We start from the raw sequence: 21,650 nt of genomic DNA, 5'->3' as shown, positions 1-21,650 counted from the left end.
CACATGTAAAATAAACTGAGTTTCATCAATATTAAAAACCTTTGTGTGGCAAGAGAAATTAAGAAAGTAAAAACTTAACTCCAAAATGGAAGAAGTATTTGTAAATCATATGTGATACAGATTTATATCCAGAATGTGTGAAGACTCTTACATCCTAGTAACAATAGATAGCCCAAATTTTAAAAGGGCTAAAGATCTAATTAGACATTTCTCCAAAAAGATATACAAATGGCCAATAAGCACAGGAAAAGATGCTAAATATCATTAATCAAGGGGGAAGTACAAATCAAAATTATGATATCTGATTCATACCTATTTGGTGGCTATAATCAAAAGAATGAATAATAGGAAGCATTGTTGAGAATATGGATAAATATGTTGCTACTGGGAATATAAAATTGTGCAGCTCCTGTACAAAACACTATTGTCAGTTTTGCGATAAATTAAGCATAGAATTACCATATGATCCAGCAATTAGACTGTTAAGTAAATACCCAAAGAACTCAAACCAGATTCTCAAATATTTTTTAAGAAAAGTTGATGGCACAATGGTGTTCATAATAGTCAAAAGGTGAAAACAATGTAAATGTTCATTCGCAGATGATTGGATAAAGAAAATGTGCTAAGACCGGGGTTTATACGGAGCCCTAGAGTGATCTGAAAAACTAATGGATACGACCATCATTATTATAAGTGAAAGAAACCAATTGCTAGGCTTAGGGAGAATGTGAAGGGATTGTTAGTATAGTTTTTTTGTGGTTAGATGACGAAAATATTCTGGACTTATATAGTAGTGAATGAACCTCTTTTTTTTTTTTTTAAGATTTTATTTATTTATTTGACAGAGAGAGATCACAAGTAGGCAGAGAGGCAGGCAGAGAGAGAGAGGGAAGCAGGCTCCTCGCTGAGCAGAGAGCCCGATGCGGGGCTCGATCCCAGGACCCTGAGATCATGACCTGAGCTGAAGGCAGAGATTTAACCCAGTGAGCCACCCAGGCGCCCATGAATGAACATCTTTATAGATACTGTAAAAATTATTCAATTGTACATTTAAAACATGGAGAATTGTATGGAGTGAATTATACCTTTAAAAAAAAGTCTTAAGTCTTGATTTTATCAACTGGAAACAGAATGTTCAGGAACCCTCAGAGCAACCCTCAGAGCATTTCATATTACTACAACAACAACCAAAATCGAACAGCAAACGAAATGTAAACCTAATAAGAAAGCAGTGGCTCACGCAGTAGAATCTATTCAACAAGTATTAAACGCCAACTATTTGTGGAGCTATGTTTTTAAAGCCCGAGAGGGGCAGCCAGCACTCAACAAAATATGATTGTCATCCCACAGTAATCTGAAACTGGTGAAGGACAACCAAGGTTATGATGGTGGGTGGGGGGCGCTTTGGGCAGATGTCTGAGAGGCAAATAATAATAGCCAATACACTTTTCCTAAGTGTGAGGCCGCTGTATAGCTTAATGCAACAGGGAAAACAGAAGCATATAATTCCTCTACACGACCATAACGAATTAACTTCCCAAACACTAAATACTTATACTTTTTCGAGTATTTTCCACATTCTGAACATTAGATCCCCTTGAAAACTACAAATCCCAGTAGGCTATGCGTGCAGAGGAGCAATTACTTTCCCTTTCTCAAAATCCTGAATTACGCTATAAACACTATCTAGGCTCGGTGAGATGGGAACACGCCGCTTGCAAGGAGTGTCAGTTTTTCCCAAAGTCTTCATCCGGGAATTTGCAAACTCGCGTGGCCAGTAACTGCACAGAGGCAGAAAAGCCGAGCCCAGTGCCTAATATTCCCCACCCCCATCCCTAGCCTCTCTTCTGGAGCCAACCTCTTCCGGTCACGTGAAAGGCCTCGTGTGCGCGATTGGTTTCGGTGGTGCAGAAGCGGGGAGGTATGTTTTACGAGCTTCCGTGCTGCTGGTTAAATTGCGGTTTTGGCTGCTTCCGTCAACCCTCAGCGACTCAGGTCAGAAGGGCCGTGCGGGAGGAGGCGGCCGGTGTTCTTAGCAGGTCCGTTGGATAGATTCCCTGATCTCCACTGGCTGCCGGGTTAGAGGGTGAGGGAGAATACGGTTTTTTATAAGCTGGTTTTTAACTCTTGTTTACTTTACCCGTCGGACGAATATCGGCCTTCTTCCCTCCTGGGGGTTCATTGTCGGAGTAAGTATGTGTTTTTAATCCCTGGTCCGATTGAATGAGGAGGAAGAAACTGCTAGGGTTTAGGGACGTGCTCCTGAGAGAGAAGGAAAGGCACAGATAGTATGCGAAGCAGCGGTGAGCCAGGTGTGACAGCCACGTGCGGACGGCGCCGCGGGGCCCCGGGAGCCTGGTGTCCTCTCTCCCAGCCCCCGCCGTCCCCGTGCTCCCCGCGCTGGGCACCACCGTCGGGAGACTAATTAAGGTCAACAGCTAGCCCTCAGGTTTTGGCGGGTGCACGAGGAATTGCGCTCGATGCTCCTTACTAGAGCTCTTGCGTAGTTTCATAATGGCGGGGGAGCTGTCGCTACGCTGCCTTTTTCCTTTCCAGGTCTTTTCCTTTACTTTTCGGGGGCGCAGGATTGTAGGCTGCTGTGAAGTACCTTGTTATGGCCGCGTGGTTACTGAGACCTTGGCTCTTGGCGTCACCGATTTGTCGACACTTGTGGCATCGAGGCTGAGGTGGTGCCAGAAGACCTCAGTCCAGTGAACTTGGCAAACGTTGTCTTGTAGAAACTTCTTTCTAATTGATGTTTTTTCTTACCTTTCTTGTTCCTGCCCTTTGAATGCCTCTTCTATAGACTTTAGTCTCTCAATCTGTGATATATCCTGAAAATATTTCCTTATTTTATTTACGTCAGAGAGTTTTCATTGTCTCTCTGAATACAGAAAGATGGGGACCTCCTTAAGATTGGGAAAATTTGACTTGTTCTGGCTCAGTGTGTAGGGTTCGGAAAAGTTCGCACAATGGATGGACTGCCCTACACTATCCTGTTTTCATAGCCCTGGAATGGAGAATTGCAGGGAAGATTCTGGGAAGATGAAAACCCCGTTTCTTTTTCCCTTCACTTGGACGTATTGAGACATTCACTCCTATATGAAATTACGGAATAATAATCTTCTAACAAGTTTAATGAATTTAAAAAGTCAAGTTTATGTTTGATCAGAGTGTCAAGAATTAGCTTTCGAGAGTTTGTTTCAAATGTCAGGTATTTTCGTGTGTCACTACAAGATGTTACTAACTTCTCAGTTGTCTTTTCTGCCCGCTTATTACTCTTCATGCATTTGAAAGAAAGGTCCAGTAGATACCTGCAGAATTGAAAGGGAAGCCATGTATTCAACATGCTCCAGGGATTCAGAATTGTCACTTATGTGACCGTGATGTTGAGGGTCTTTCCCTCAGGAACAAATCTGATTTAAACTCAAAAACAAATTGCTGTTATGGACATAAGTTCTGGTTTATGCTCCTTGGGATGAGGGTAGAGATGGGTTGAATTAGGAACAAAGTTTTACTCAATTAGCATTTTATTTACTTTAAAGATTTTATATATTTGTTTGACAGACAGAATACAAGTAGGCAGAAAGGCAGGCACAGAGAGGAGGAAGCAGGCTCCCGGATGAGCGAGCAGGGAGCCTCATGCAGGGCTCAGTTCCAGGATCCTGGGACCATGACCCAAGCCAAAGAAAGGCTTTAACCCACTGAGCCACCCAGATGCCCCTCAATTAGCATTTAAATTTAAAAGGTCAGGCTAATGACACTTTGTGTTAATAGTTGGTTATGAATAATCTGAATCTAATAGTGCCTTAACTGTCTCATTTTCATCTACCAAATTAGAGTCCTCTGCCAAACCTTTTCTGAGCATTTTTTTTAGTTTTGTTATCTTTCTTCATTTAACAACATGGGATTGAAAAATATGATAAAGTATTAGTTTTTCAGTTTTTATTTTAAAATTGAATATCTGCTACCTGTATATATCACTTTTACATAGGTACTTTATAACTCTTTAATTTTTAAGTTTTCTCACTAACTTGAAAAAATACTTAACACTAGGCTAAGTGTTCCTTTGTTCTTTCTTAGGAATCCGAAATAATTATTATTGTTTTTAACATTGGGGAAATTAAAAAAAACAAATAACTCTTGTTCCTCTTTACCCAAGAAGATGGACTTTATTGGGTTCTTATTTTAGAAATACCTATTTTTCCTTTCACTTAGTTTGTTATTGCTTATATCCTTTGGGGTTCTCTTAGATGTATGTAAATTTGTAATTGTTAATTTTCCTGGATTGACATTTCAGTCAATATATAACACATTTGTCTCTTAAAACAGTTTTTGCCAGAACATCTTTTTATCTGGTTTTAGATTGCTACTCTACTTTTCCTTTTTTTCTTTTAATGGAATATCTTGTTCCATCTTTTAAAAGTCCTACAATTTGTGTTCTTGTATCTGAGGTGAGTCTCTCCTAGAAGGCATGTAGTTGGATTATTCATTTTCCTTTTTTTTAATACTTTATTTCAGAGAGAGCAAAAGAGAGCATGAGTGGGAGTCCAGAGGTGAAAGACGGATGGAGAAAGAGAAGCAGACTCCATGCTGAGTAGGGAGGTCAGTGCAGGGCTCAATCCCAGGATCCCTGGAATCATGACCAAAGCCAAGGTAGATGCTTAATCTACTGAACCACCAAGGTACCTTGGATTATTCATTTTAAAATCCAAGTGTCATGCTTGCTTAATTAATTAATTAATTAATTTAAAGCTTATTTGTCAGAGAGATAGAGCGCACACAAGCAGGGGGAGGAGCAAAGGCAGAGGGAGAAGCAGGCTCCCCACTGAGCAAAGATCCCTATGCTGAACTCTGATTCCAGAATCCTGGGATCATTACCTGGGCCTAAGTAACTGACCGAGCCACTCAGGCATCCTATATACTTTGCTTTATTAATTGGAAAGTTTACTCCATTTACATTAAGAATAATTACTAACAGAGACAAATTCACTTGTGTTAATTTGTTTTTCTAGGTCTTTTTTCCCTCTGTTGCTACCTTCTTTTGTGTTTGTGTTTTTGTAGTGTAGCATTTTAATTCTCATTTCTTTTTCTGTATCTTGTTTAGTTTTCTTATTTTTTAGGAATTATAATTGATAGCTTCAGCTTATAACATATGAATCTGAATTAACATCAATTTATTTTGAGTGGTATACAGAAAGTCTACTTCTGTATAGTTCTGCTCTCTTCCTTTCTTTCATTGCAGTCTTAAGAGTATATCTTTATGGATTAGAATAGTTGTATTAATATTTGTAATTTGTGTTTTAATCATGGACGAAAAAAAAGATAAAAGCCAAAATGTAATAATATTGGCTTTCTTATGTAGCTGCCTTTGCTATTGTTTATTTCTTTGAATTGTTTATTGGCTTTGAATTGTTTATTGGCTTTGAATTGATGAGTGATATCTTTTCACTTTTGTCTCAGGATCACCATTTTCATTTTTTGTAGTGAGGGATCTGCTCTTTTGCTTTAAACTTACTTTATTTTTTTTTATTGAACTGTGACATACTATATTATATTGTTTTGAGGTGTACAACATAGTTCAAAATTTTAATATGTTATGAAGTGATCAACACGCTTAACCTGGTTACCATTTGTCACCATCTTCAGCTTTTGGTTATCTGGAAATGTTTTAATGCCCTTTTTTATTGTGAAGGCTAGATTTGGAGTTTTCATACCTAAAGTTTTAGTTCATTGAATGTGTAGATTAATAGTTTTCATCAACTGTGAAAGATCTTGGGGCTGCTATTTCTTCAAAACAAAAAAACTTGTTTTTTGGCAGGGGGCTCTTTGTCTTTCACTTCCCCTTTAACTTTCATTCTGTGTATGCTGGTTTGCTTCATGGTATGTTACAAGTCTCTTATGCACTACTAATTGTGTTTATTCTTCTTTCTGTTTCTCAGCCTATTTCATTTGACCTAACTTCTGGTTTGCTGATTCCCCTGCCTGCTGAACTCTGCTATTGAGCCTCTCTCTTTAATGGATTTTCCTTTCATTATTGTATTTTTTTGCTCTGGAATTTCTATTTGGTTCTTTAAAAATCCTTCTTTACTGATGCTGTTATTTTGTTCATATATCATTTTCCTGATTTAGCACTTGGTGTAAGTTTCATTTTTTAACTTTTTGAGCATAGTTACAAAGCTTTGTTCAAAATATATGTAATGCCACGGTTTCCTCAAGGACCTTTTCTGTTCATTTATCTTATTATTCCTGTGATTTGCCCATCATTCCATTTTTCTTTGCGTAATTTGTAATTTTTCTGTTGACAAATAAATGTTGTGAATATTATGTTATTGTCAAACAAAAACAAATTGTGATTTGATAAGATACCTTATTCAAAGACTTTACTGCAATAGGGAGAACATACTGATTTTAGAAATCTGAAAGTATTTCAGAAGCAGAGAATGATTTTTCCTTGATTGGAAGGGATAAGCAGGGTTAGTAGAAACTTTTCAAGGGGAAACGAAGCAAGGAAAAAATGAGCAGACAGCATGATGAAAAATATGTCACAACTCTTCTGTGGGATGACCTACTTAAGGGGGCGTAATCTTTGTTTTCGTGCTTACTCAGGAGTAAGTCCAAATTCAGGGGCATCAGGAAGGAGAGAAGCTTGTCTAAAGTTTGGTTAAGAGAAGGCAATGAGTAAGATATGTGCTGCGGTGAACATTGAACTCTGGAAGCCAGATTCTTCCCCTACGCTTCAGCGTTCCTTGTTGGTGCTTGTTGGGGGCGTAGTTGTTTAGTAACTTTTTATGCTTTGGATGGTAAGAGCTGTTTTGTAAAAGTAATAAATGCTTTGTATGGCTTTAGCTAGAGGTCAGCCAATGATTTGAAACAGATTTCTTTGAAAACGGGGAACTAAAAACAAACCCAGTCTTTGCAAATGGGCTCTATTTGGGGAACTCCTTAATACTTACCCAGGACATTTAAAACTTGCCTTAGCTTGTACTACCACCTTGAAAATAGCAAGATGTAAAAGTGTAGGGTCTTTGAAGTCTCTTCTGAGCGTGTGTCCTTGCCTTTCATATGTCTGGTCTTCTAGAGTCCCTGGTATACTTGGAGACTTTTCAAAGCTCTCTTCCATGTATCTTCTTTTTCAAATTTCTCATTTCCATGCTGTTTGCCTTACGTCTTCTTTTTAGCCCAGAATAGGGGTTGCAGCTGTTACTTCAAATTTTATACTAGGAGGCTATACTAGTCTGAGAGATTCTAAGGCTGGGAAAACAAGGGCTCCTTGGGAGCTGCCTTGTAGGTCAAAATCCATCATCAGAGAGCTTAAGAACAAGGTTTCTGTTACCCACTCTGCCAACCGCCAAGTCACACCAGGAAGGCTAGCTACCTCCAGGCTGTGGTTAGGGTCTGTTAGGCAGATAATTAGAAAGCCTCAGTATCCCTTTACTAAAATGTAGTTAGCAGTAGCTTCTTTCTTCATTTAGCCTTTCTGTGGTGATTGTAAGTTTTGATTATATTTCAGAGTTTCAGAAAATTAAATTTGGATTTTTATGGGAGCATAATTATTGCTTAGTATAGGAATGGGTTTTTGGAAGCCCTGCTTCATTGTTTTTAGTCATGTGTTTCTCTCTAGTGTAACCTTAATTTTGTAAAGTAGTGGTATCTGGATAATATATCCAGTTAACAAACAAAACAAAACGGAAAAAACACAGCAAACCTTTCTTAGGTGGCATAGCTCCTAATTATGTTGCAGATGGTTTAAGCTAGAGCAATGAAGATACAAGGGAAAATGCTTTATTTCACCTACTATTTGGATTATCCTGGCTTAATAATACCAATCACTTCACAAATGGAGATCTTATTTATAAGTTATAGTTGATCAAAAAGGAAGTGGTTGGAACTCCTCTCCCTGTTTTCCTACCCAGGGCATGTTCCCTAAAGTTGGGTTTGCCTGATAATAATTTAAGGTATGGATCCTTCTTAGACCATGTCTTTATTTCTACTGTCTTATCTGTATCCTTATTTACCCCCCAAAGGCAACAGTTCTCTAATTTTTTGGCCTAAGAAGTAACTTAACTGTTACTTAATTTCACTTTTAAAATAACTTAAAAAGCATTGATGACTCCCATATAGAATCTTAAGCCCTATCAGAACTTTTTCTAATGAGCTCTTTTAAAATCTAAAGCTCTGTTTTATGCTTTCGATTCATCCTTTCCATTGAGTCATTTTGTAATGCATTGTCTTGTGGAAAATATTGAATCACTGAGTTGTATAGCTCTTTCACATGTTCTATAATATTAGACTATCATAATTGTTGATACCATGATCAGTCTCATCAGTAAAGTCTTTATGTACCTGGAGTCTGCCAGTCATGGTGGCTGAATGAAATTTTCCAAAATTCTAATTTTCATTTGAATTTTCCCATTGGAACAGATACTGTCTATTGTTTATTCTTGTGAGCTTGTTTAATTCATTTTCTGCAAAATGCCTTGCAAATACCCAAATTTGAATAATCACAGTAACTAGAAACTACGTAGGGTCAGATAAATAATTTCACTTACAAACTAATTTTTTTGCAATAGTTTATGACTTTTATTTTGAGACAAAAGACAGTTTTTTACAATAACACATAACCAAGAGTTTTCACATTCACACCTATTTCCTGAACCTCAGTTCCTTCAGGGTGATGTAAAGAGAACCAGGTGATGTTTGGATTTCACAAGAGGAATCCTAAGCTTAAGGAACCTGACTTTTATAATGTGACAGAATGGTGGCTGCTCAAAGATGCCCATGTCTTAAACAGTGACCTGTAAATTATCTTATTGGCCAAAGGGACTTGGTGTAGATGTGTTTACATAGATGAGGATTTTGAGGGATTATCAGGACGGGCCCAGAGAAATTGCAAGCATCTTTATAACAGAGGGAGGATGACAAGAGTCAGAGTGAGAGTGAGGGCATTGTGTATAAGACTTGGTTTGCTGTTACTGGCTTTGAAGATGGAAAGAAGGGCCAGGAGCTAGCCTCCATTAAAGTCAAGGAAATGGATTCTCCCATAGACTCTTGATGTAAAATAATAAATAAGCCACAAGGCAATTTATTATAGCAGCAATTGGAAACATGCCAATAGACAAATATGTCTGCTGCTTTAGAGTAGACATGATTTCTGTTTTTTCACCCAAGGCTGTTTGTTGTATAGAGATCCTTGTAAAGATAGCCTGAAACAAAGACAGCTGTGTCTCTGTCCACAGGAGAAGCAGAAACACTGTCATGGGTTCTAGTGAATTTTCCCTTGGGTACACAACTCCATTGGCCACACTGTTCTATCTGATTAGTATCTGGCTAGGACCATATTTTTTCACTTTATCTGATTGGATACTGTCAACATGACTCCCAAGCATCAGAAAGAGCCCAAGTGGCAGGATTAACTTCAGATCTACTGCAGAAAGTTGGATGGCTTTCTTCCATGAGGCTCAGTGTTGATCTTTCCGCTGGTGTGGAGTGTGGATCATTGAATGGTCTACAAGTACTGGTTGTGTTTCCTTAAAGAATTGATCATTTTTTGACCACCGCTAAGGTAGAAGACACAGTTTTTTGAGGGTTGCAAGTTAATGCACAACTTCTGTGAAAGAAGAGGCACATCTTGTACCTCTGTAAATAAAGTGTTTATGATTTGGGGGCTTCCAAAGTAGTACTTAAATCATGTGTTCCCAAGTGGGCAAAATTTTAGAGTGCTAACAGCCTAGCTCCCTAGAGAAATTTGTAAATCTTATAATTTAAGTAATTGAATTGTATCCTCTTCGCCTGTTTGAAAGGCCTCCCTGAGACCACTCTGTCCTATTTGCCCTGTCAGTTGTGTCAGCTGGATTCCATTTGTTGGAATGGAATAACTTGGAACCCTTCTTGGAACTCTGGAATAACTTGGTGATGACTAGAGGAATGAGGGCAGGAAAGACATTCAGTCACTTACCAACATAAGTGTATTATTTGGGGATGCAGGAGCTGGGGCATCCATTGCTGCTTCCCTTTAAAAGATAGTAATCTTACCGTCTGAGCTATCTGGTTGGAAGTTACTTTCATCAGTGTGTCAGATCCAAAGAGATTTTAACACTTTGAGAAGGCCACACCAGAGTATATTTTTAATGAGGAGGTCTCCAGTAACAGTTTTGAAAGACATAGGATAGTATTACTTTGACTCCTCAATGCTCCTCAGTCTAACCTGTTACTCAGTGCCTCGATTTTGTAACTGCCATAAAATGGGTGTATCTAGTAGATTTAGCTTCACGTTTTGTCCAGTCATCCCCTACTTGTAGAAGTCCTTTTGTCCAGAAAGGTTAGGTACTTGAGGGATGGGGAAAGTTTTACAAACTGCAGAGATCCATTCTGACTTCTTTGACCTGTGTGGGCGATCATCTTAGGGACACCCCATGGGCTGTAGACAACTGGTCATTTTCCTTGCAGTATATAGGACCATGTCAGTCCACAGAAGTATCCAGGTAGCTGAGCCAAAGTTTGATTCCTTTAGGCCCCATTTTGTACCTGAAGAATATACCGCATGGATTGATTTGGTTTTGGTGTTAGGGGAATGAAAGAAGCATCAGCTTATGAAAGGTCAGGATTCTTTGAATTTCATTTAATGGTGTTCACATTGCCATGATCAGTGCAGTGACTATAATTCAACTAGCAATGGTGGCAGTCTGAATAGTGCAGGCTTGATCAATGGCTTCATTTTAGTTGCCTTGGGTATTTGTATGAATAGCTCAGATGATTTATTTAGTAGGTGTGATTGATTTTCATCTACCACTGTGTTCATCTGCCACTCTGTAGTTTTCTAAGCTAAAGACCAAATAGTGAGGCTATAGTAAGGCTTTTCAGGGAATATAGGTCAAAGCAATGAGAGTTACCTTGAATTCTCTCCACCAGCAGAATGGATATACCCATTCTTGGTCCTTCATAATTTGCAATAAAACAGCCACCACAGCCAGCTACCTACGGTTTAGTTTCATTGTAACTGAATCACCTCCTAAATGCCGACCACGTGTTTGGAGAGCCTCTGTGAATCCCATTGGGGCAGTGTCTTTGCTTTAGGCAATGAATCTGCAAAATAATGCCTTCCACTTCTTTGTGTAATACTGAGATGAGACTTTGCTGGCTAAATTCTTGACACTACCATTTAAATTTAAGAAATAAAGTTTGTTGGGCCTTTCCCACGTGGTAAGTCTGATATTACTGAGCTCACCCACCCCAAAAGAAAAATATTAGGCCAGAGACTCAGGAGAATTTCATTCACTAGGTATTCACTGTTTGCAAGAGCCTCGAGGTAAGATAATTGGTGCTTTTCAAAAAGGATATGCCTGGTGTGTGAGGAGGGCTGTTCTTTGCTTGCCTTATCATAGAGACTTGTAACATAAAGGAGTCTTTAGAATTTGTGGGCCCCCAAAGTACTTATTTGTGTGTTTCCTAAATGAGAGAATCCCTACTGGCAGCACTTCATACACTTCATATATTTCATTATACTTCATATCTAATATATATGTATGTATTTGTATACATACATATATATTATGTATGTACTATACATTTAGATTTGGGGGCAGCACTAACAGTACATCGAATAAGGCCAAAACAAGTTGGTCTGACTTCCTAGGTCTACTGTGGTGTGTGCCCCAGATGCCATTAGTGAAACAGAATCAGGTGGGTCAGTGACTTGGATAGCTGTTGTTAAGCAGAGACCTAAAAATTTGACTCTGTCTATTCCTTACAGTATGCGAGCATACTGGGATGCATATGTGTGGACTTTGGTTCCATTTGGGGATGGGGGATTCTTGGTCTCAGCCCTAACCATCTCTCTCCTTAAGGTGGCTAAAGTCAGGGTGCACAGGAAGAAATTAGAAGAAATGAAGGAGAGAGTAGGTCCACATCATACGTAAGAAGAAACATATACAAGAAGTATTTCTTCTTGCTTCTGAGCAGCATAACCAGGGTCTTTATAACTTTGATTTCAAATGTTAGCCTTCACTTCTATTTAAAGGCCAGAGTGAGGGCCAGGAAGAGATGAAAGATAAGTTTAATGTGAGAGCTTCTAAAAGCATATTATCATTTCTTTTTCCAGTTTCTCTCTTCTTAGTTTTTCTCTCTGTTGCTTGCTTTTTCCTGATTTTGTCCCTTACCCCAGGCTGCTGAAAGGCAGTATTTGTGCCTACAATGTTTTTATCCAGAGCTTCCCGGGAAGCTACTACAGCCTTGGGACAGCTCTCATATAACAAAGGCATACTCATATACAGGTTTCTCAGGGGGCTGCCAGAAAGGTTGAATGATCCTTTAAATGATGTCCATATTGTTCTCTCTGGCACTAAGAGTATGGGCTCCCATCTTTATATCCACTAGAGTGTGAAGTACGGTAGGTGGGAAGTTTAAAATCCCATGGTGCTTTCCTACTGCAAAACAGCTACTTTTCTGTCACTAAAGTCTTCCATTTGGGTTGAAGTTTTAAATTTAAAAATTTGAGAAATTTTTTTTCTTTTTAGAAAATTTGAGAAAAAGTTGTTTCTGCAAAAGTTGTTTCTGATGGATTCTGGCAGCATATTACTTATTGGAAGAACAGTGCCTTGGAGCTTCCTATTCTACCATTATGGTAGTTCTTTTTAACTCTTTGCCTCCTTTAATTTAAAATTGCACTATTATTTTGTAAACAACCATGAAAGGGCGAAAAACTGCCCATGATGATGTGCCTATTGATTGTACCACATACAAAAAGTAAAAAGTACATTTAGACATCAGCAATGTAGGATGGAAAACTGTATTTTTATGTACTGTATAAATTCCTTCCTGTGATTACATTTGATTTAGCCTCCCTTCCATGATCTTTTTTTTCTCCTCATTCTTTCTAGCGTGTGATTGGCATAATGGAAGAATCTAGAATTTGCAGGCTAGGAGTGAAAGCAGATATATTGTGTAACTCTCAATCAAATGATATTCCTCAACACCAAGACTCAAATTGTTCTGGCACGAGTATTAAGAATTCCTTGCAAGAGGATGAAGGCAGTAACTTTATAACAAAGAGCAGGAATTTGGTGAACCCAGTGCACAGCATGCAAGAGTCAAGAATGGATACTCCTGGACCAGATGCTGGCAAGGATCCTTCTGATAGTCAAGAAGATTTGGAGTGCAACAGGAACAAAGAAAAAACCTTAGGTAATATTCTCTGCACAGTGGTTGGACATTTTTATGTGCTGCTTATTTTACCTAGCTTTTCTGTGGCACAGGTAACTATAGAACCTGTCCAGTTTTCAGGTAGTTGTGGTTTTGGTTAAAAAAAAAAAAAAAAACTCTGTTATTTTTGAACAGGTCAGTCAGTTCTACGCAGGAGGGAAAAGTGGCAAGAGAGGGCCTTAGTTACAGGGTCAAGGTATTTTGCCTAAATAATCAAGAACTGTTTTTATGTTTTTTGTTTTCTGTTTTTGTTTTCTTTTTGTGAAAAAGTCTGTAGCCATATGGCAGAAGCACTATTCTTGTGTCTGTTGTTTGGTTCTTTAATCGACCAATTACTACGAAGATTGTTTTTGCTCAGTTTATTTAAAGAATATTTACTAAAATTTGGCATGATATGTTATCCCTGGCTTAGAAAGCAGGCCAATAAGCCTGAATTTCAGGGTGTTTTTTCTCCCTTCTGGTATGTTAGCTTGACAGTTTAGGGCTAAGAATGTAGTATGTTAAATTTCAAAAATAAAATTTAAAACCCTGACTTTGCCTTAGGAGCTGCTTCTCATTTTAAAAAATGATTGTTAGAACTGGCATTTACCTTGTTTGAATTGAGTGATTTCTGTACCTGACACTAACTTGGAATTTTTTAAATCTCTTTTCTGCCATCCTTTATGACTTTAAAATTTATAGGAATGTGAGTAGTATTTAAAATTCCTTGAAACAAGATAGGTATCTTTTATATTGGCATTCCCAATGATACATGTAAAATATAGCTTTAGGTTTTTTTTAGTAGTTTAATGGTTGTAAATGGTTAAATCGTTGTAAATGGTTATAGTTTAAAATCTTCATAAAATTACAGTTTACATATATTATTTCATTCCCTCTTTATTTGTCCTAGCCCAAAAGAAACAGTTTCAAAATGAAAATTTTGTGTGCAAAGTATTTTATTTAAATTCAGTTAAATAAAATGTTAGTTTCAGAGGTAGAGTTCAGTGATTCATCAGTCGTATGTAACACCCGGTGCTCCTTCCATTATGAGCACTCATTACTGCCCATCACCCAGTTGCCCCATTCTGCCTCCCCCTGCCTTGCCCTCCAGTAACCCTCAGTTTGTTTCCTAGAGGTAAGGATCTCTCATCTCTCAAACCCTCAGTTTGTTTCGTAGAGATAAGCATCTCTCAAATAGGCTCCATTTGTTTTTGTCTTATTTGTCCTTCCCTTCCCCTTTGATCCTCTGTTTTGTTATTTAAATTCCACATATGAGTGAAATCACATGACAGTTCTCTGACTTATTTCACTTAGCCTAATACCCTCCAGTTCTATCCATGTCCTTGGAAATGGTAAGATTTCATTCTTTTTGATGGCAGAGTAATATTCCTTTACACACACACACACACACACACACACACACACACACACACCCCAGATCATCTTTACCCATTCATCTGTTGATAGGCATCTGGGCTCTTTACATAGTTGGGCTATTGTAGAGATTCCTGTTATAAACATTGGGGTACGGGTGCCCCTTTGGATCACTGTGTTTATATTCTTTGGGTAAATAATTAGTAGTTCAATTGCTAGCTTATAGGGTAGCTCTATTTTTAATTTCTTCAGAATCTCCACACTTTTTCTAAAGTGGCTGCACCATTTTGCATTCCTACCAATAGCGTAAGAGGGTTCCCCTTTCTCTGTATCCCCGGCAACATCTCTTGTTTCCTGGATTATTCATTTGAGCCATTCTGACCATGGAGGTATTATCTCATTGTTTTGATTTGCCCAGTGATGTCGAGCATTTTTGCCTGTGTCTGTTGTCCATTTTTAAGTCTTCTTGGGAAATGCTTGTTTGCATCTTCTGCCCATTTCTTGACTGGGTTGATTGTTTTTTGGGTGTTGAGTTTGATAAGTTCTTTATAGATGTTAGATACCAGTCTTTTATCTGAAATGTCTTTTGCAAACATCTTCTCTCATTCCATGAGTTGCCTCTCAGTTTTGAGTGTTTTCCTCACGTGCAGAAGCTTTTTATATTAAGTCCCAAAAGTCATTTTCCCTTTTGTTTCCCTTGTTTTTGGAGCATGTCTAGCAAGAAGTTGCTATGGGTGAGGTCACACAGGTGCCTGCCTGTGTTTTCCTCTAGGATTTTGATGGATTCCTATCTCACATTGAGGTCTTTCATCCCTTTTGAGTTTATCGTTTTGTATGGTATAAGACTCTAAATACCCAGAATATGCTTGGTAAATCACCAGAAAACAATCATAGCTCAAATTGGTCATTGGAAAAGTTGTTAGTCACAGTGGATTATGTGCATTTTCGATAGGCAGAGTGTGCTAGATGAGCAGTCTTAAACTTCTCTCAGTATTTGTATTTGGCCAGTGGAAAGGTTTTGAAAACATTCCTACCGTTTGTAAAATGTTTTACCTTAGAATCAGCGGTTAAGTAAGAGTTTTTAAACTTTGAAGAAGTGGTGTGCTTACTGTCCAAGTACCAAATAGTAAATTGCTAATAATGTTAGTAAACTGAAGAAATTTGATGGGGGCAGGGGATTCCTCCTAATCATTACCCTGATTTATTGGCGAATCTGTGTCTGACTTACACCCTTACATCATAACATGGATATTTGAACATAAAATTTATATAGAATTTACAGATTGGATTAATTTTCTCCTTCTGGTACTTTTTTTACCTTTTATTGGCCTTCAGGAAAAGAAGTGTTATTATTGATGCACGCTTTAAACACTCTTTCAACTCCAGAGGAGAAGCTGGCAGCTCTCTGTAAGAAATACGCTGATCTTGTGAGTATTAAGGGTGCAAAACTTATGTAAAATATAGCAAAATTTGTGTGTGTGTGCTTGATAAATTTTTAAAATAGAATTTTGGTATGGCTTTAAAAGTAAAGTTGTATTTCAGTACAAAATTGAAGGGAAGAGGCTTAGGTTGATTGTATGGGCCCATTTAATGGTGTGACAAACAACATTTTATTGCTTTTTGAGTTTTAGAATAGACTTTGTAAAACTCAGTTTCAGCATGTGTTTTTAAAGATCTTATTTATTTATCAGAGAGAGTGAGCGAACATGGGGGTGAGGAGGGAAGTAAGGGAGAGGGAGCCTGCAGAGAGACTGGATCCCAGGACCCTGGGATCATGACTTGAGCTGAAGATGCTTACCTGACTGAGCCACCAAGGAGCCCTAGTTTTAGCATTTCTAAGTTTGCATTTTCCTTGTATGTTTACATGCCTGACATTGTGAGGGAATAATTTCATATGTAAATTGAGGGATTTTAGACATGAAAGCAGATTAAATTTGAAAGCTTTAAAGAATTTGACTGAAGTTGTGAATTACATGAAGTAGTCTAGTAGTTTCTTAGAAAAATATTTCCTTAGCACCCACTATATGGCAGGCATCATATTTTTCCTCCATCTTCCAAAGAAGTTGACTCATAGAAAATAATTTGTTCTGAGAGTGGCCTATGTTATTTCAAGTAACATTAATCCTTTTTTGGCGTATGTGGAATCACTCTTCAACATGGAACCCTGCCCTAATTTTAAAAGTGAAGAATAGGAAAGTCATAAGATCTTTTGAAGAATAGTGGGTTTTTTTTTAGAGTTATTGGTTCTATTGTAAATGCCAAAATTCTTGTGTGTTGTGAAATATCTATGTAAATTATTTTTAGTGAATTTTATGCATTCACACGTGTTATTAAAGCAACAACTCTATATCATACTCTATATCTTGGATACTTCACAGTATCAAAACATACTATGGTTCATGAATAATGGACTCTTAAGTATAGAACTGAAAGAATAATAGTTACTATTCCTTCAGGTAGTATGCATATACCCCACTGGCATCTTCTAAAATTGTAAGAGGTGGGAACCACTGAGCATCAATGAGAAGGCCTAGAAATTGTCCAGATGCAAAGATGGCAGTAATCAGAGTGTTGGATTGCTGGCCTCAGGAAAGGAAAAGTCTGCTTCCACTGGGTAGTGAAGTCAGTGTGTAATGATACACTCACATGATGAAAATCAAATAAGAAGTGGTTAAAAAAAAAAAAAGATGGAGAAAGGAGTGAAATTTGCATAGAAAAGTGACAGAATGATGAAAGGTTGGGTAGTTAGCCTGGTGTTAGGATATCAGCAGGCAGCATGAAAGGATTAGGCAGGAGAGAGCAAATTGACTAGCATAGTGGGCTAGGGCAATCCTTAAACTCATACAAATCATCGGTGAATTTTGATTGTAGATTCTGATTCAGTAGATGTAAAATTCACTCTATAGTGGATTTGAGGCAGGGGTGGGGGGCATGGCTAAAATACCATATTCTATCAAGTTCTTAGGTAATGACCAAAGCTGTTGGCCCAGGGATTAGATTTAGAGAAACCAAAATCAAGTGGGCTTTTACTTAGGAGGAGGACATCAGTAAAAATTACAGCATTTGTTTAGCAAGTGACACATTAGAGACTTATGCTAGTGAATAACCTATCTTTCATCCTATTCAGATCAGTAGTTCTTATGAGTAATAAAACAGGTATATTTTGTTTTGAAAAAAAAAAAAGTTCTAATACTTTGTTTCTTGAAAAACTAATTTCCTAAAAAAGTAGAGTAGTAGACTTAGGATATGTAACAGTGAGACCGTTTTGAGAGTATAATGTCGCTATCAAAAAAGCTAAGGGCCACATCACAGTGGACAGGAGAGACTAAGACACAAATTCTGTCTCCGACATGGCTGTCAACAATCTCGAGGGAACTCACAAATCCAGATCTTTTCTGTGATGAACAAAGGGTTGTAGTTCACATCACACATCCCAACTTTTAAGATCTGCCACTGAGAGACAGACTCCCACAATAATCTGGCTTTGAGTACTGGTAGGATTTCTATTGGCAAGATCAAAGGGTAGTATAAACTGAGGTACTGCTATGTAAGGGCTTGTGCCTACATTCACTTGACCTAAGGCCCAACATAGAAACCGCTGTTTGAAAAGCACCTGGACTTAATGTGAAAGATGCTCATTTGATTATTTTAGTCTGGACCTGAGGGACAGGGCATGTTGGAATGCTCTTCAGGGACTGCGGTGATAGCAGGTATCATTTTTATACCCTTCTCCTATCCTTAAAGACCATGAGTGCCCTTTTTTCACTTAACTCTGGACTTTTTGTTTTCCCCTTTAGTGGATGCCATCTTTGCATTCTCCATGTGTGCTGCTACAATCAGTGGGAACCATTCTTTTATTTCTTTTTCCTTGGTAGGTAGCATCTTTGACCTCTCTCTCTGCCATGTTCCACAATTCCCAGGGGGAAGCTTTTACACAAGTCTGCTGACTGTTTTGTGGTTGCCTCCCAAGGGACAAGCCTTTGTTGTCTGGCTCTTCAGGCTGAGGAAATTGATCTGCTGGATCCCACAGGGCTGTAACAAGCAGAGACAGTTCTTCACTGACTACCATCCCCAGGGCAGACTAAAACATATCTTCAGTCTTTCTGAGAAACTTTATCATCACAGCTGCAGTCTGAGGATCAGTCTTCTAATAGACACACCTATATAGGCAGATTGTAAACATTTCTAGAGACCTTGAAAGAGCCACTCCAGAGCACTAGTCTCTCTCAGAGAGGAGCTCTTACATGTGTCTCTTGCCTATAGGACATCTCTTGAATGCCTTTTCCAGTGAGAGTGTTGTGCTCCTTGATCAGATACAGTCCTTAGCTAGAACTGAAACACAGCATCAAGTCTTGCAAAAAATGTTCATTTGCTTGTCCTGAAACATTGGGTCAAGGGGCAGGCTTCCGGTTTCTAGGGCCCTATGTAGTTTCTCTCTTAGAGGCCAAAGTATGCCATTATTGTTCTCTTCCACTTCTTCACTGTAGCTCACAGTATCTCTCAGAAAGGAGCTTGTTTGCTCATCTGGAATCTTGATTTTTATGACTTTCACCCAGGAGCACCTCCAGATCTCCTGTTCTGGCAGGCAGCCTGCCTTATGCTTCTGGTTCTACAGAACTCCATATATTTGCATATTTTAAGATGTGTTATTGGGGTCTGGCTTCCAGTCAGCACAAACCTTAGTGATCTTTGAGATCTGTGTACTTTGGGACACTGGCAGGTCTTGGTACACTGAACAACCTTGAGTTTATGAAGGGACAAGTAGGCCATTGGACAATCAGGAAGGTCTGACAGACAACCAAGTTGTAGGGCATTGCTGAATTCTGCTGTTCATGCTACACAAAACATTCCTTCAAGACTGGGAGGGGTGGCCACTTCATCTACTGCATAGACACTGTGACAGAGAGTCAAGAAAAATGAAACTGAGGAATATGTTCCAAAGGAAAGAGCAAGATAAGAAACCATAATGAAACAGAATAAGCAGTTTATCCGATAAAGAGTTCAAAGTGATGACTGTCAGGAAGATGCTCACTGAACCTGGAAAATGAATGGTTGAAAACAGTGAGAACTTCAACAAAGAGAATATATAAGAAAGAGCCAAAGAGAAAAAGAATACAATAACTGAACTGAAAAATACACTACAGGGGTTTAACAGCAGACTAGGTGAGATAGAAGAGTCAGTGAACTCTGCAGCAAGAACAGTGATCTCACACAATCAGAGCAGCAAAAAGAAAAATTAGAAAAAAAAAAATAAAAAAAAAAGGATGAAGACAGCTGAGGGGACTTAGGGGACAACATGAGGGGATTAACATTTTGCGTTATAAGGCTCTGAGTTGGAGAACAAAGAAGGACAAAGAAAATTTGTTTAGAAAAGGATAGGTGAAAACTTCCTGAACTGGAGAAGGAAACAGACCTTGAGATCCAGGAAGCACAGTTCCAAAGAAGATGCACCCAAAGACATCCACACCAAGACATGTTGTACTTAAAATGTTAAAAGCTAAAGACTGGGATTATTAAAAGAGCAAGAGAAAACAAACAAAAAAGCCAAAAACTTTATATACATAGGTACCCTATCAGACCATCAGCAGATTTTTTAGAAGAAACTTAGCAAGCCAGAAGGGAATATCTATATATAATGATACATTATTCAGCGTTCTCAAAGGAAAACAAACAAACAAAAACAAAACTTCTAACTAACCAAGAACACCTACCTGGATAAGGATGTTACTCAGAATTGAAGGAAAAGTAAAGAATCCTCCAGATAGGCAAAGGCTTAAAGGATTTTATCATGACTAAACTAGCTTTATGTGAAATGTTAAAGGGACTTCTTCAAGCTGAAAAGAAAGTGGGAAGTTCACAGATGTGTGGAGGTTAAATAATGTGCTAAAGTGTCGATCATTAAAGGAATTAAATTTAATTAATTGAAGGACATTTTTTTAAAATGTTGAGACAAATAATGATGGGAATACATCATACCTGTCGGTTGCAAGAGCATTTCTCAGAGGGAGGTTCATAGCAATTTGTACCTTCCTCAGAAAACATGAAATCTCAAACAACCTAAATTTACATTTCAGTGTACTAGAAAAAGACCAAAGCCCCAAGTTAATACTAGGAAGGAATACATAAAGATAATAATAAAGATCAGAGTTGAAACAAATGAAAAAGACCAAAAAGCAGTAGAAAAGATCAGTGAAACTAAGCTGCTTCTTAGCAAAACTGACAAAGTTTTAGCTACACTTAGCAAGAAAAAAATAGAGAGGGCTCCAATAAATAAAATAATGGATAGAGGAGACTTTGCAAGTGATAGCACAAAAATACAGTTAAAGCTGCAGATTCCGGTTGTCTGTGAGAAACCCAATTCCTAGGCCCCGATCTTCGAGCCAGACTACCAGAATAATCTTGCCTCTTGGCCGTAAGTGAAAGCTATAGTGCCTAGGACTAGGGAAATTAGGTTTTGAGAGATGGATAATGTCTTTCCTTCTTCCTTCTGACCCCCAACCAGACAACATGGTTTTCTTCAATTCTTACTCTGTACCAAATGAAATGCAAATTTCAGAATTTATAGCTGTATCTAAAATCAGTACCTCAACTTACATTGCTGAAGGCTGTTTTTCCTCTAAGGAAATTACTCCCTTTTGGCATTCTCTCAGTGCCCAAATATCTTGAGGCTAGGAGGTGCACCCTTTAATTTCTTTCTGTTCCTCTGTTTTTTTAAAACCTGGGTTTCCAAAGGTTTGAGACAAATGTAGCTGTCATGCTGTTTTTTCTCTTGTTGTTGTCATGAACCATCTTTTCTGGTCACCCAACTCTCACTCACTGAAGACTTGCACTGACCCACAGTTGTCCACAGAAGCCTGATTCCTGTTCTCAGTCTTCTTGGTTCCTTATTGTAGATGGCCCATATGAAATTTCAGCCCTGGTCTTGTGTTTCTGTGTTTTGTTTTGTTTTGTTTTTTAATTCATTGTGGTAAAATACACATATCATTAAATGTACCATATTAACCACTGTTAGGTAATGCATTTCAATGGTATTAAATACATTTATTTATGTTGTAGTGAACCATCACCACTATCCACATCTAGAAACAAACCAAGCC

General features: G+C 38.2%; 1 protein-coding gene across 12 annotated transcripts in view; it reads left to right on the top strand.

Annotated features, from left to right (window-relative positions):
* Window positions 1–1,884: 1,884 nt before the first annotated feature.
* LOC116583915 (gamma-taxilin-like) overlaps window positions 1,885–21,650 on the top strand; it is a 38,498-nt gene continuing 18,732 nt past the window's right edge. For 4 of the 12 annotated variants that reach the window (XM_032331934.1, XM_032331935.1, XM_032331942.1 and 1 more), the window contains exons 1-3: window positions 1,885–1,995; window positions 12,879–13,182; window positions 15,889–15,980. In XM_032331934.1, the coding sequence (XP_032187825.1) occupies window positions 1,924–1,995; window positions 12,879–13,182; window positions 15,889–15,980 (468 nt within the window). In that variant the 5' untranslated portion in view covers window positions 1,885–1,923. Of the gene's footprint in view, window positions 2,190–5,942; window positions 6,141–12,878; window positions 13,183–15,888; window positions 15,981–18,350; window positions 18,425–21,650 lie in introns of those variants that run through there. The other 8 variants (XM_032331939.1, XM_032331938.1, XM_032331940.1 and 5 more) reach the window with 8 other exon arrangements.

Source organism: Mustela erminea, chromosome Y (genome assembly GCF_009829155.1).
Source record: "Mustela erminea isolate mMusErm1 chromosome Y, mMusErm1.Pri, whole genome shotgun sequence".
Taxonomy (NCBI): Eukaryota; Metazoa; Chordata; class Mammalia; order Carnivora; family Mustelidae; genus Mustela; species Mustela erminea.
Note: the sequence above shows the minus strand (reverse complement) of the source record. Positions and strands in the feature narration are given on the sequence as shown.